Source organism: Phascolarctos cinereus, unplaced genomic scaffold (assembly GCF_003287225.1).
Source record: "Phascolarctos cinereus isolate Bilbo 61053 unplaced genomic scaffold, phaCin_HiC Scaffold_2;HRSCAF=192, whole genome shotgun sequence".
NCBI classification, from domain to species: domain Eukaryota; kingdom Metazoa; phylum Chordata; class Mammalia; order Diprotodontia; family Phascolarctidae; genus Phascolarctos; species Phascolarctos cinereus.
In genome coordinates, this window is record NW_027555625.1 from 265,041,085 (window position 1) to 265,057,442 (window position 16,358).

The 16,358-nt window shown below is 43.2% G+C and overlaps 1 protein-coding gene across 1 annotated transcript in view; it reads right to left on the minus strand.

The window, feature by feature from the left end:
* AIF1L (allograft inflammatory factor 1 like) overlaps positions 1–15,271 on the minus strand; it is a 35,884-nt gene extending 20,613 nt beyond the window's left edge. Inside the window, exons 1-2 of the mRNA XM_020973564.2 lie at positions 15,082–15,271; positions 14,747–14,808 (exon numbers count right to left, since the gene is read on the minus strand). Of these exons, the coding sequence (XP_020829223.1) occupies positions 14,747–14,808; positions 15,082–15,124 (105 nt within the window). The 5' untranslated portion in view covers positions 15,125–15,271. The remainder of the gene's footprint in view (positions 1–14,746; positions 14,809–15,081) is intronic.
* Positions 15,272–16,358: the final 1,087 nt, after the last annotated feature.

Genomic DNA, 16,358 nt, shown 5'->3' on the forward strand with positions numbered 1-16,358 from the left:
TTCCAATCTTTTTCTCCCCCCAGGGCCTTCCTCTGGGTCTTAGTTACTTCCTCTCTAGAATGAAGGGGTTGGTGTAAGTCTTCTCTAGTCTGCCATCTTTCCACCTCTAACACACTGTTTTCTACGGCCCCTTCCAGATCTGACATTTGACAGCCGATGGTCCCTTTCTGCTCAAAATTTCTGTGAAATCTTGTAATAGCTCCTGACCCTATCTTGAGTGGGGATGGATTAACTTATTAATTTGTGTATTCATTCAACAAACATTTAGTGAGCACCATCTGTATACACAGTGTCTTCCTACATATTTGGGGAGTGGTGCCAAAATCGAAATAAGTACAAGACAGAGTCAGTTCTCTCAGAAATAAAACTTACATCCATGAAACAATGAGGGAAAAATTGCAAAGCTGGACATGAATAAATACAAGAAATATAAACTGTATTCCCAAGTGCATATTGGAATGTGGGCCAAAAGAATGATCAGTACAAGGAGGAGCTAGTCAGGGAAGGCTTCTTGGAAAGTGGTGAGTTTTGGATTGCATCTGATACAGACATTTTTATTTTGATCTCCTCAAACAGATTTCTTTTCTTAAAAGAGAAGATGCAAGTATAGTATAGAGGAGATAATCATAGACTGGGAGTCAGAACACCTGCCTTCTAGTCTCAGCTCAGCCATTCTCATAAGATGGAAGGCACTTGAGAGCTCATCCAGTCCAAAGACCTGCACCCCATTTTACAGATGGGGAAACCGAGGTTCAGAGAGGGAAAGTGACTTGCCTACAGTCACAGAGATAATTAGCAGAAGTGCTAGGATTTGAACCTAGTCCTCCAACTCCAGATCCCACTTCTGTCACTGACTTGCTGTTTGAATTTGTGTCTCAGTTTTCTCATTTGTAAAGTGAGAGGATTGAGTATCTTCCACCATGCACATTCTATCATCTTCCTACTATACTATGCTATCAGTTCCACAAATTAGCTGTGTGACCTTGGTCAAGTCTCTCCACATCTGTAAAATATAGGAATTGAATTACATGGTCTCTAAGGTCTATTCTAGATACATTCTGTATATCTAGAATTCTATTTGTGCAAAGCTGTGAGTTTTCTGCTCTTCTTTCCTGCTGAGTTTAGAAGCTACATTGGTCCCTGACTCCACCCTTATTTCTCCTGTACCCATAAGGCTTCCCTTGGAGTATATGTTGGGGTAGGAAGAGCCATCAGAAGGGAGGTTAAAGTAGCCTCCTTCTCCTGCAGTCCAAAAAGCCCAAATGCCTTAGCTAACAGAGGGGCCAGTAAAGGAAGAAGCAGCTGAGCTCAAGTTGCAGGAGAGAGAGGCTGACCCTCCTCCATACCTCCTCCAGATGGTCCTCGGAGCTGGCCCACTGCTCACAGCAGCTGCTGCTGACTGAACTCTCCTCCCTTCTCTCGCCTTCCCCCCATGAGAGACACACAGAGGAGGGGGAGAACACATCAGGCAGGGACTCTTGGGCAGCTGAATGGCCAGTACAAGCTTCTCAGCTTCATGTGTCTGACTCCAACCATTTGAACTGCCTGCCTCTTGTCCCGTATGTCCACAGCTTCCTCCTTAAAAGGAGAGTGGAAAGGGAATAAGCATTTATTAAGCACTTACTCTGTACCAGGCAATTACAAATATGATCTCATTTGTTCTTCACAACATCCCTGTGAGGTTGAGTTATCCTCACTTTACACTTGAGGAAACTGAGGCAGTCAGGGGTTATGTGATTTGCACAGGGTCACATAGTAAGCATCTGAGGTTGGATTTGAAGTCAAAACTTCCTGACTCCAGGCCCAGAGCTCCATCCAGTGCACCACCTAGCTTTCCCTGATCTTCCTTCTCTTTCTCAGTGGAGTGAGTGACTCAAAGGTATGTACTATAATAGGAGCAATTACCTGCAGCCCAGTTCTCTGATAAACCCCTTGCTACTTCACTGGGTTATGAATTAGGAAAGTGGCTGATGTGGGAAGAGGTGGTTTCCCCAGTGGAAACTGAAAAGCTTAAAAAAAAAAGGCCCTCATAGCTATGGATGGGAGATATTTCGTTAATCAAACAAGAGATAGAAGGAATTACAAAAGATAAAGCAGATAACTTTGATTACTTGAAACCAAAAAGCTTTTGCACAGAGAACATTAGTGCATCTAGGATAAGAAAGGAAGTGGTCCAATGGGAAAATATCTTCGTATCAAACTTCTCTGATAAGGGTTTGGTGTCCAAGATATATAAACAATAAACAAACTCACACATAACAATACATATGTGTGCATGTACATATACATATATAGATACATATATGTGTGTATGTCATTCCCCAATAGATAAATGGTCAAAGGATATGAACAAATAGCTCTCAAAAGAAGAACTGCAAAGTATTCACAATCATATGAAAAAATGCTCCAAATCTCTAATAATTAGAGAAATGTAAATCAAAACAAATCTGAGAGTTAACCTCAAACCCTGCAAATTGGCAAAAATGACCCAAAAATGGCAAGAATCAATATTGGAGGGGTTGTAGAATAATAAGCACACTAACATATTGTTGGTGGAGCTGTGAAATGGTACAATTATTTTGAAAAGCAATTTGGAATTATGCAAATAAAGTGATTAAAATATCTATAACTTTTGAACCAGAGAATCCATTGTTAGGCTCATATCCCAAGAAAGTCATCAATAAGAAGAAAGACTCCAGATACTACAAAATATTTTAGAAGAGCTTTTGGTGATAGTGAAGAATTGGAAACAAAGTAGATGCCAATCGATTGGGCAATGGCTAAACAAACTGTGGTACCTGAATGTCATGGAATATTACTGTGCTATAAGAAATTATGTGTACCTTCTAGGGCTGCATCCCAAAGAGATCATACAAATGGGAGAAGGACCCACATATACAAAAATATTTATAGCAGCTCTTTCTGTGGTGGCAAAGAATTGGAAATTGAGGGGATGCCCATCAATTGGGGAATGGCTGAACAAATTGTGGTATATGAATGTAATGGAATACTATTGTGCTAGAAGAAATGATGAGCAAGTGGACTTCAGGAGAACATGGAAAGACTTGTTTGGACTGATGCTCAGTGAAGTGAGCAGAACCAGGAGAACATTGTACACAGTAACAGCCACGTTATTCGAAGACTAAATTGATAGACTTAGCTCTTCTCACCAATGCAAGGATCTAAGACATCTCCAAAAGTCTCATGATGGAAAATGCTATTCACATTCAGAGAAAGAACTATGGAGTTTGAATGCAGATTGAAGCATACTATTTGCTCTTTTTTTTCTTCTGTTTTGTTTTGTTTCTTCTTTCTTGTGGTTCCTCCTATTGGTTCTAATTCTTCTTTACATGACTAATATGAAAATATGTTTAATAGGAATGTATATGTATAGCCTATATCAGATTGCATGCCATCTTGGGAAGGGAAGTGGGGAGGGAGGGAGAGAAAATTTAAAACTCAAAAGCATATGGAAATGATTGTTGAAAACTAAAAATAAATTAATTAATTAAAAAAAGAAATGATGTGTACAATGAATACAGAAGCATGGAATCTATATGAACTGATGCAAAGTGAAGTAAGCTGAGCCAAGAGAACAATATACACAGTAACTACAACAATCTCAATGGAAAGAACAACCACAAACCAAAAAATCAAAAGCAAATACGACAAAATTATAAAGATCCTTCAGACTTGAATGAAGAGATATTAGAAGATACCCCCAACCTACTCCTTCATGGAGGTGGGAGGATGACAATGGGTACAGTACGCAAGCATTTAGACTTTTTCAATGGATTGATCAGCTGTGTTAATTTTTTTTCCTCTCTAAAAATGCTATTTGTTCTGGGCTGGCTCTCTGGGAAGGGGATGTGGAGGGATATTTGGATAACTGTGATGATGTAAGAAACAGCAGATATCAATAAAGTTTTTCAGAAGGCCATGGTTTTTTCTCTCTCTCTGTCTCTGTCTGTCTCTGACTGTTTGTCTGTGTGTCTCTGATCCCCCCCCCCCCATGCAGCCAGCCATGGTCAACTATTATTAAGGCCAAATTCCCTTCACTTTATCACCTTACCCATACACACCTACATACACAATTGACACACATTTTCTCTCTCTCTCTCTCTCTCTCTCTCTCTCTCACTCTCACACACACACACACACACACACACACACACACACACACACACACACACACAGCTTTTGCGCTTATAAGTTACCTTATTGCAAAAAGTTCTTCACCTTTTTTGTATCATTTGCCCCTTTGGCAAAATGATGAAGCCTACGAACCCTTTCTCAGAATGGTGTTTTAAAATACATAAAATACAATGGATTACAAAAGAAACCAATTATATTAAACAGTAGTTATTTAAAAAGAAGTTAGATCCCACATTAAGAACCTCTGACTTATTTTCTCCTTGAAGACCACCCCTGGAGTTCATTTTAATCTGATTTCACTGAAATAAAGATGGTTTCTTGTGTCAGGGTGAGGGCATCACATAGTGTGACTTGCCCTGGTCTTGAACTCTTTCTGAAGAGCGTCAGCATAGCATGGCAGAAAGAACTTTGAACCTGCAGTTAGAAGCCCAGCTGGGCTCACAGTATGGGTTCTGTCATAGACCATGCTATGTGACCTTGGGTAAGTGACAACCTTAAATGGAATCAATTTCTTATCTGTAAAATGAGGATATTGAAGAAAAATATTAATACTAATACTGTACTCTACTATTTAGGTTCAGATCTGCTAGAAACAATTTGTCATTTTACATCTAAGCTATTTCTAACATAGGGAGATGCCCAAACTGGCATAGTCTCCCATGCCCCTGGACATGACTTTGTGCCCCAAGAAGATTTCTGGTAACACTTAAAGGAATCTTAAATAAAGAAAAGATATCTTAAAATACAGTCTGGGTTAACATTTCAGAAGGGAGTATCCAAATCATTTCCCTCTTCTCCCAGAGCTAGTTTGCCTCACTCCTGAAGTTAAACAAAGGGACCTCGTGCCTCCAACAATCTTAATCCCTTCTCAGTACAGAAGGCCAGCTTACCAATCATGTCAGGTGGGCAGGTAAAGATGAGACTCCCCTCAGATGGGTCAATAACCAAATCACTTTAAGGTTGGGGAAGATGTAGATAAATTTGATCATCTTTATTCCATTTTCCTAACAAAAACCATTGTGTACTTTTGGTCCTGATCTATCATCCTCTTTTCTAAAGTGTTTCCTCCAAAAGTCTGGAAAGGCCTTTTCAGAATTATGTTATTTCTTAAGAAACTAAAAAGGGTTTTAATATGCTTCCAACAGGGCTAATAATCCCTGCCCTTGTCTCATGAAAGTGTTGTGAGGCTTGAATGTGATATTGTATCTGCAAGTGCTTTGAAAACTGCTCAGTATGGTATAAGGTATTATTATAATTAGTTCTCTCTTCATCTTCCTTTTTCCCTCAGCTCTCAACCTTCCCTAAAGAGAATTACTTCCACAGAGCAGGAAAATTTATCAGCAAATGATGGTGAAGCCTGCCTGCAGCCTCTCAGAAAGGAGGTAATGGACTACGGGTACAGAGTGACACATACTTTCAGGTATGGTCAATACATTGATTTGTTTCACTTGAATATTACAAAAGAGAGTATTTTGGTAGGGGTGGGAGGAGTCACTGGGAAAAGACAGTAATGCTAAAAAAAAAAGTACTAATAAAACATCTTTTTAAAAATACATAAATAAAGCCTGTGGCCCGCTTGTGGGGCCTGAGAAGGCTCAGGCATGGTGGCCACAGCCAACAGCGTTCCTGCGAGAGTGACCCTCCCAACTGGAGGGTCTGGGATGAGATGATGCCATGGAGACAGCTGAGGAGGCCACAGAGCCCGCCGAGGCAGACATCACAGGGCTGTGCCAGGACGTGTTCTCCAAAATGGCCACGCACCTGATGGGCAAGCTGACAGCCTATAAACTTCTGGAAAATATGAACAAACTGACTAACTTGAAGTATCTAGAAATGAAGGATATTGCAGTAAACATGCGCAGAAACCTAAAGAACTTAAGCCACCAATCTGCAGCACTTTGGCCTCATCGGGATCAGATCTCTTTCACTGAGGAGCAAGCAGCAGCTCTTGAGCGAACAGCCTACAAGCTGGACCCGTATTCAAAGAAGCAAAGTACAAGAAGTTAGAGAGGCCAGGAAGGAATTCTTTAGCACAAAGACTTTAACTACAAGAATGTTTCATAAGAGCTGAAATAAGTGGGATGGAACTTATCACTATGCTTCAATTCCTAAAAGGAAGCGGTGCTGCTGATCCAAGGAGAATCCCAGCCCCCACCTCTGGTTGGATGTGCAACTTGGGCTGCCCCTTGAGGTTTCCTCAACCTGTAGCCCCTGGAACCTCATCTCATCGTGTGCTTCATTGTGTGCCCTGGACCAAGGCTCAGAGATCAGGATCTACCCAGTTTAGAGCAGACACAGAGGAGAGGCTGTGGGCTCCCTGTCTCCTCCCTTCTCTCCTCTCCCCTAGGGCTCCACCTTGTACTCTGTTATGAATATGGCCCCCACCCACTTCATAACCTGTTCTTCAACTTAAATAATAAATGCTGACTTATGACCCTCAAAAAAAACACATAGAAAAACATAAATATTGGGCATAGTGGGGGCAAAATGAAAAACCCACTTGACAGAGTATTCTCAGGCTTGAACAATTAGTCATCCTTGGGGAACTGAGTTCAAATCTTGCCTCAAATACTTAGTTGAGTGACTCTGAGCAAGTCATTAAACCTCTTTCAGGCAGTAAAATGGGCATAACAATAGAACCGACTTTGCTGGGCAGCTGGGTGGTGTAGTGGATAGAGCAGTGGGCTTGGAACCAGAAAGACTCATCTTCATGAATTCAAGTCCTGCCTCTGACACTTATAGCTGTACGACCCTAGGAAAGTCATGTAACCTTATTTTCTCAGTCTGTAAAAATCTGTGAAATGAGCTGGAGAAGGAAATGGCAAATAACTCCAGTATTTTTGCCAAGAAAATCCCAAAATGGGGTCATGAAGAGTTGGACACGACTGAAACAACTCAACTATAGTTACCTTACAGGGTCATTGTGAAGGTCAAATGATCTAGCCTATGTAAAGTGCTCTGTAAACCTTAAAGAGTTATATAAATGCTAATTGTGTGTGTACGTATATATATGTATATATATATATATATATATATATACACACACACACATTGTATACATATATGCATACATACGTATACATATATTGTGTATATATATTAATTGTATATGTGTGTTAGTGTATATATAATATAAAACATTGTATAAATATTGTATATATATATTAATTGTATACATGTATATGTATAAAATCATTATTATTGTCTAATGGAAAAAATACAGAAGGTACTAGCTACATCACTGAGACTGGGAAACTATGCACCATGTGTACTCTGGGCAGAGTCATAAATCTGTGCAAGGCTCCAGCCCAACTTCACCTTCACTCAAAGTCCTGGTTTTCCAAATCAGTGCAGTTTCCCTGGCTAATCACCGCAGCAATTGTTTCTGCCTTACTCTAGCAGCCACGTTAGTTAGGAGTTAGTCAATTGGGGGCTGCAAGGATCAGGGAAAGGAGAATCCTCATTCTGATGCATCCTAGAGAGGCTGCATCTTGTAATGCCTCTAGTCCTGCTTGAGAATCTGCCTCCCAAATGAAAAGGAAGAAACATAGAGGGTTTTTACCTCCATTAACAAAACAAAAAATTGGTATTGGAATACAGAAAGGCTGCAGTTCTGTTCTCTCGAGTTTCCTATGAGGACTGGCCTGTGATCATCCTCTAAAGTAATCAGGGGGAATTTTATGAGCAATGGAGACTTACAACCAGTATGAGAGGTATGAGAGAGCATAGAACATAGGAAGTCAGCTCTGGAAGGGCCCACAGGGATCATGCTGTCCAAGCCTCTCATTTTACTGAGGTCCAGAGATTATAAGTCACTGTGGTATAGTAAAAAGAATACAAGACCTAGAGACAGGAAAGATTTGGGTTTGAACCCTGGCTCTGGCATTTATTAGTGATGTGCCCCAGGAAAAGAAAATGGGCCTCAGTTTCTAGGACTGTAGAATGGAATCAGACACAGCCTATAGTAAGCAATGAATATAATATAAATGCTAGCTGGTGCAATGGAGAGCATGCTGGGCCAGGAGCCATGAAGACTCATTTTCCTGAGTTCAAATCCAGTTTCAGACACTTATTATGTATGCCCCTGAACAAATCACTAAACCCAGTTTGCCTCAGTTTCCTCATCTGTAAAATGAGTTGGAGAAGGAAATAGTGAGCCATTCCAGTATTTTTGCCAAGAGAACCCCAAATGAGGTCACAAAGAGTCAGATGTGACTAAAAACAACCATACAACAACATATATGTTAGCTATTTTGATAATAATTATTATTAGTATTATTTTAAATAAGTGCACCTGAACTCTGCAGAATTTGCAGAAGAGAACAGTTAACTACTTGTAGGACTGGCACAGACGGCATTCTGGGCAGGAGTTGGACTTGACGACTTTTGAGGGTTCTTCCTAGAGTTCTAGGATTTAGTGATTTAATATGACGCTATTTGATATGGAATGTACTATGAGGACCTTCTAGGGAGCCTAGCACCTTCGCTCCTTGTTAGGTTTTAGCTATAATCCTCTGATCTTGTCCTGGCGAAGATGAACATTTGTGGATCCAGCGAGCAATGTAATATTGGGCATCAGAGTTCACTTTGCTGGCGCCATTTTTATTGACTAATTCTATGACTTATTTACTATGAGACTCTGCCAGTCTAGCTGCCTGGTCCTCCCTGACTTAGCTGACTTTCCTGAACTTGACCTCTTGCCTGCCTGCGCCTTCCATATCCTGGCTGGTTTTGTTCCATCCCTTGGAGGGACATATATGGGAGAGGAGACTGGAAGGCAGTTATGCCCTGGACCTCATCCAGAGGGGTTCAATGTCTCAAAGAACCAAGAGGATTTGAGGATAAGCCATAGGCCCAAGTTCAGCCTTCCATAAAGCTTCCAATGTCTTTACTGGTGTAGCACAGAAGCTTCTACAAGGTCAGGACTGTATTACTTGTGATCTGGGTAGTGCCTGTAGAATTGTGGAGCTCTGTAAAGGTGATCACCAAGACCAATGATCTCACATTCCCCATGGAAGCTCTCTTTCCTAGAGAGGACTTAAGCTTCTTGCTACCGATCAGAAAGAGAGAAAAACAACCAATTATGCAAATGAGTCAAACCCCAAAGAAATTCCATCTTCAGCTCCCCATGACTCTGGTCCCAAAGCGGCCAGGGCCGGCTGAACCTTTGGTGGTGACACCGTATCTGGGGCTCATGTGGCACCTTATCAATCATCTCCCTTATAATATATTAAGGAAGAGCAAAAGAGAAGGGTGTTTTTGCAATGCCAATTGGGCACATTCACCCAGGCACATATATAGGGTGGCACTCAGAGGCACACAGCCTTCCCAGGTACAATTGCAGACCCTCCCCTTCCCTTCCTTGTGAGGAGTGCACACCCCTCCCTCCCCCATGCACACATTCAAATGGGTTATGCCTAGTTAGTGTGTGTGTGTGTGTGTGTGTGTGTGTGTGTGTGTGTGTGTGTGTTCAATGTTACTTTCATTCTAAAGTGACCCTTCAGAAATAAGGTGGATGTAAAACTTTAAATGTCCTTTAAACCACTTGGGAGGGCCTAGGAGTATGGGGCTGGCCTTGGGCCAGAGATCTTTATCCTTATAAGCAAGAGAGTACTGTGTAAGAGCAAGGCTGCAACAGGCTGGTGAACCAGAGCCGGGGCAAACTGTTTCAACAAAAATCAGTCAAATGCAACCCTGAAGAGTTCGACTCTCCTTGAGTTCATAAGACTATCACAAAATCCTAGATTTAGAGCTGGTAGAGACCTTAGAGATCTAATCTTCCTCTTCCCCACTCCCCTTATTTTGCAAATGAGGAAGTGACTAGCCAGAGGATACACAGTAATGAAGAGAACTGGGATTAGAACCCAGACCCTCTGCACCAATCCAATGACCCTTTCTACTCTATTACAATCTTCCCAGACAAAGCAGAGGCAGCCTGGGCATTCTAAAGCTCTGCCCACACAAGCCTGGGCCTCCTGGCCCCTGTGGGAAGTCTGAGCCATTTTCTCCCTTTCCCATATAAGGTTGGACCTGGCTGGCCTGGGGTCGCCCCTTTCCTGTCGTCTGGGCTGTGGAGAATGTCAGCTATGTGGGGGGAGTGGGGAGCAGTGCTCAGGCTCTAATCTCCATAGCCCTTTAGACAAAATACACACAGGGAGAAAACAAAAACAGAAGGCTAGGGCTGGACTGTCCCCAGCCTGGACAGCAGAAGGGAGGGTCCCTGGCTTGTTTAGGAAAAAAGAGGAAGAAGCTATAGAATAGAACCAGATCAAGTAGCCTTTCCTCTGATGCCATCCACCAAATTAGGGGCCAGATTCTTCAACCCCAAAGTCCCCATGGGGAATGCTTCTATTTTTCTCTTTTTGTCAGTTTTGTGACCTGGAGCCCTGAGTAACTGAAACCCCAAAGGACCTAGTTCTAGGACCAAAGGAGGCTGGGGATGAGACCACTCTACAAGGAAAGGTTCTTTGGAGAGCCTCCTTTGACCCCAACACCAGGCTTACCCTCCATGGTACAGAACAAGTCACTGTCGCCAAGCCTAACATGTTTGGTACCAAACAGAGGCTGCACACGAGGATCTGAACTGAAGGTGCTTCCTCTCACAATGACCTCTATTCTTCTCAAAAGAAGGCAAGGGTGGCTGGGTGCCACTTCCAGCAAGCAGGCCACTGGCTCAGCATACACACACGTTTCCTCTTCCCACAGTCACACCACCAATGTTTTGGGGGACTCGGTTCTTAAAAGTGAAGAGGAGGGAAGGAAATGAGTGTACACATTCCCAGAATCTCAGGAGAGTTGGCAGGCCCTTCAAAAGTCATTGAGGTGAACTTGATCTTGAAGGAAAATCCTTTCCACTGCATCCTTGAGATCTATGCAGGTTCTTCTTTGGGAAACTGCCTCTAAACCCATTTAGGGGACTCCCCCAGAGCCATAACTAGTGATATTGAGGCTAGACAGCACAAACTGTTTCTGGGGGCAATTGGTGCAAAAACATGGCCCCAAATCAACTTTTCAGCTGGTATAACACAAGGGTGCTAGTGGACAGGTCTAGGAGGAGCTCTCCTAGTGTTTGGGGGTAGGGGAACAGGCCATCCGGTAGATTCATTTTTTAGTTAATTCTTTTTGCTCCCTAGTTGCTAAATTCTCTTAGTTTTGTGCTACTGAAAGATTTGCCTCCACTGTTGTACTCTTGGTACCCTACAAATTTGGTACCCTAAATAATCATCAGTGGGAGAATTAAGTGAACACAATGTAATATAATAGAATTTTATAGATGTAATGTAATAGAATGTAATAGAATATTATTGTGCAGGAAGGAATAGCAAATTCAACATGGGAAGATTTGTATGGACTGATATAGAATATATAAACATAGAGACATACAGACATTATCCTGATATAGACCGAAATAAGCAGACCGAAAAGGATGATATGGACAATGACTCCAACAATGTAAGCGAAAAGCTGATAACAATCCTAAAAAATAGATAATGAACCATAGCTCCCAAGTCCTAAGCAGAGAGGTAGGAGACTGGTAAGGCAGAATTGTATACATAATATTATATATATTGTCAGATGTGATACTATATACACTGTCACTATGTCAGGTGTTTTGTTTATTATTTTTCTTTGTTACTAGGGAAGGTTCAATCTGAAGTTGGGGCAGGGATAGGGTATTTCTAACCTCCAAGAAATGATTGTAATGGGAAGAACATCAACAAACATTCAAAAAATAAACTTTGGTACCCTGACACAAAGCCCTAATTTCTTCACCTTTGTTTTTTCCTTTGGTGCCCCACACTGTCCATTCCTTGTTGACCCACCATATCACTCCAAGTATCCACAAGCATGTCAGAGGAGATTTTAACCTATTAGTAAGGCTTTTGAACAAGCATCTCTTAGATTCTTGTCTTTCAAATGTTGCCACTGCTCATTTAGTCTCTAAGCACAGTACAAAATACAAAGTCTTTCGGGGGGGAACTCACACCACCATTCCTGAGCCTGCCATGCAGCTCACCACTGACCCTTGACTATCAACTCACCCTAGTCAGGTACTACAAGGTACACAGAGACCTCCTAGCCTACATATCTAACACAGCAGCTTCAGTGGTGGCAGAAAGCTGCGGCTGCTTGTGGGTAAGTTTGGGGCCCAGGTGATGAGGGCTTGGCCCCTAGAATTACAAAACCAGACAGCTCCAGGTTAGGTTGAGACCAGGCCCTGGCCTAGGGTCAGGGAAAAAGAGACAAATAAATATGGAATGGGACTAGCTCTAGAAGCCCAACCAAAGGTCTCATTAACAGATTTCCTCGTTTTGACCCCAGTTCAAGGAAGAATCCACATTGGTCACAAAAATCCAAAGCTCCTCACTTTCCCCCAAGCCAGCCTCAGTCCCTCCCAAAGCTAGTCCCCTACTTCCTGTTTGACCTTGGGCAAATTACTTAATCTCAGTTTCCTCATCTCTAAAATTCCAGGGGGGAGGAAATAGATGATCTCTAAATCCCTTCTACTTTAAAATTCATCACTTCTAAGACTCCCAACCCCATTCCATCCCATTCCACCCCACCCCAGATCCCTGGAGGGTGTGGCTGGCTGAGGAAACAGCCAGCTAAGCCTGCCTCCCTCCATTGTTTCTCCAGACTGACTGCGTTCCCCAGTCCTGACTTCAGCAGCCAAATGCTCAGGGTCCTGCTGGCTTTGGGTGGACTCATCCAGCATGTAACTCAAGCCTGGGCTGGATCAGCCCCACTGGGACCTGGAAGAGGTTAAAGCACCAGGATCTTGTCCAGTGGCCTCTTGAAGAGCCAAGAATGAGTATGAGTCTGGCAGTATCTTCCTGATGACCTGCTAGGCATCTCCACAGCACGGCTGACCTGAGAATCAACGGAAGCATCTTCCAGAAGGGCCTTGGGCACCCTTTCTAACTCCCCTTTCCCAGGAAGAAGAGCTATGAGAGGCAGAGAGTGTAGGGTGAGTCAACTCATTTGGGAGACCTAGGAGGCATAGGATATGCCTGGAAACTCTAGAAGTTTCTCTGCCTCCCCAAATCTCTAGTGTCTGGAGGAAGAACCCCATACTACTGGACAAACCAAAACAAATAGTCAGATAGGTTAGGAAGCATGCCACTGCATTTGCCCCACATGCCTTGCATCAGCACACACTGCCCAGCTCCAATCCTATAGTATAGCATCAGAGGGACAGACTATGGGGAGTAAACCCCCGAGGCATGGTAATTCAGCAAGAAGGATAAAGGTATACATTGGGAGGGAGGTCAGGTCTTGGGGGAGAGGAGGGGAAGTCTGTATACTATAGTTAAAAGACCTGGAACTTGAATATTTTCTCCAAAAATTACTAAAATTCTAGCTATTCTTATTATCATCAAGGCAGTTTGAGAAGGTTTTCTCTCATGGGCGTGGAGGTTTTCCTTTCCAAGTTAAAACCTTATTATTTCACTGAAATTATACATGTTTGGTATTCTCCCCCCCCCAAGATTAAATTTCCCATTCTTCATTAGTGTTAAAAGGATTTCCTTATATAAACTCTGAATAAAAAAAGAAAATCCCTTTTCTCTCAATCCTAACATATAAGACATCACTACTCTTTGCCTCCCCATGGGAAGTTCTAAGAGCTATGAATGAAGCATAGAGGTGGGAAGATTGGGAGTGTGGAGTCATAAGTGATATCCCCTGAACCCAACTTCTGGATGAAGTGGGGGAAAAGGGACTCCCAACATCTAGAAACCAGAACATGCATTTAATCCATGAAGCCTAGTGAAAAGAGCCACCATCTCAAAGTAAGGAGACCCAGCTCTGAGTGACCTTAGTCATTTGACCTGATTCTCTGGGCCTCTGTTTCCCCATCTGTTAAAAGGAATTAAACCAGATATCTAAAGTTCAGTTCAGCTCTCACCTCATTTGTTCCAAAGTCCTATCCTGCTCTAATTTCGGATTTTGTGACTTCTAAACTGGCTTTCAAGTCATTTGCTCTCAGGTTGGGAGTACCAGGCCAAGGGAAAGACAGAACCACACTAACCAGCAATGGTCTATCCTTGCCCCCACTTTTCTTGGTTGGAGATTAACAATTTGCAACCTGAAACTTCAGTGACCTTGAGCAAATTGGGAGAAAGATCTAACTTGTGTAGTAGAGGGGGAATGGATCAATTGGGACACATATTTAGAAAAGAAGGTGGAGAAACTTATGGAAGAAGAGAGTTTAAGTAGGGGGTGGGGAAAACACAGATCTATCCCAATCACCGTCCCAAGGACAAAAAGAATACTGGAGAGGAAGGAGGGAAAAAAGAGGGACCAATAACTTTTAAGTTGCAAATGTGGATGGAGGCAGATTCCAAACTGCTTTCTAGAGGGGACCCAAATATGTCCCAAGGAAAGATACAAACGAGATTGGGGAGAGGTTCCAGGGTGACAGAGTCCCAGGGGATCAGAATATACTCCCCAGTTCACCGTGCTTATGGGAAAAAAGAGAAGCAAGGCAACCATCTCCCAACGTGAGCCTGCCCGGCCCCATGGCCCGACCTACGGTTCGATCAGAGGGAAGTTTTTCCAGCCACCTAGAGGCAGCCAATGGCTTTCTTACCCTGTTGATTTCCTCCAGCCTCCTCCCCTGCCGGGCTTTCAGCAAGCCAAATGCTTTCCCTCCTGTAGAAAACAAAGAAGAGAGGGTAGTTTTGAAGGGAGCGAGGAAGGTGCTCATCTCTTCCAAGAGGCATGATTCCCTCTCCCGCAAACTTTCTAGGCTGTAAAAAGTTAACTTGGAAAACCCCATGCAAGACTGAAAGTTGGAGGACTATAGGAAGTGGTTTGGGGATAGGCAGGTGTCCGAAGAAGGATGGGGGGAGGTAGGAGGGAGGATGGAGGTAGATTGAGAGGTAGGCTTTAGGGGAACGGGGAGACAGAAATAGATTCTCTTACCTTGGAATCTCTTGCTCAGGGCTACAGACATGCCGAAGTCCATCTTTCTGGCTCTCTGGTGTGAAACCTCCAAAGGAGAGTCAGTGGAGTGGGCTGTGGAGTCCTCTGGCCAGAGGCGGCAGTGGCTGGGGGCAGCAAAAGGGCGGAGGGACCGGCAGTGCTCCGGTCACACCCCCCCCGCCCCCGGCCCCCCTCCCAAGACAGCCCAGCCTCTCTTGAATGCAACTATTATGTAGGACAACTGAGACAGCCCAGACCCTCTGCTGGAGAAAAGGGAAGAATGCAGAAACCAACGTAGCCGGCCTCAACCTGTTGCTGTCCTCCTAGCCAGAGGGAAGTTTTAACCCTTGTCGGCCCACAGGTTGCAACCTTCACCCCCTCACCACCACCGTGAGAATCCCCTGCGGAAGTCCCCTGTATGTACTCAAGGGAAAGGCATGTACGCGTTTTGAGGTCACAGATTCCCTGAAGGATTAAGGTGCGCCTGCCACGAGAGTGGCAGACACAACGGTGTCAAGTAAATCTAGAATGGAATGCTGGTCTGGGATTCAGTAAAGGAGCAGTAGGATGGGGGGACGTCTAGTCAAGACACTCCATCTCCAAGCTCTGGGCATTTTCTCTGGCTGTCCTTCAGGCTTGGAATACTCTCTCTTTCATTTCTTCACCTACTGACCTCCCTGGCTTCCTTTAAGTCCCATCTAAAATCCCATCTTCTACAGGAAGACTTCCTCAACTCCTCTTAATTCCAGTGTTTTTCCTCTGTTAATTATTTCCTATTTATCCTGTATATAGTGATTTGGTTTTTTTTTTTGGTCTCTGTTTGCATATTGCCTTCTCCATTAAATTATAAATTCCTGGAGGTCAGGGACTGTCTTTTGCTTCTTTTTGTATCCCCAGTGCTCAGCATAGTACCCGGCACATAGTAAGCATTTAATAAATGTTTATTGATTGATTGATTAATGGTGTGACATTGGGCAAATCACTGCTGTGAGTCTCAATTTCACTGACTGTGAAATCCTTGCTTGCTGTGAGAACCAATGAAATAACGTATGCAAAATATACCTGAATTCTTTGGGACAAAAAGAGGGTTGGTAAGAGGCAGCTTAGAGAAGTGGAAAGAATGTTGGACTTGAAATCAGGAGATAGCTATGCTCAAATTCTGACTCTGATATTCGCTGACTGGGTGGCCAAGTCACTTCACTGCTCTCTGAGAAGGGTGAGCCTCTTTCTTTATCTCTAAAATGAGGGTGATCCTTTCACTATCTGCCTCATTTGGC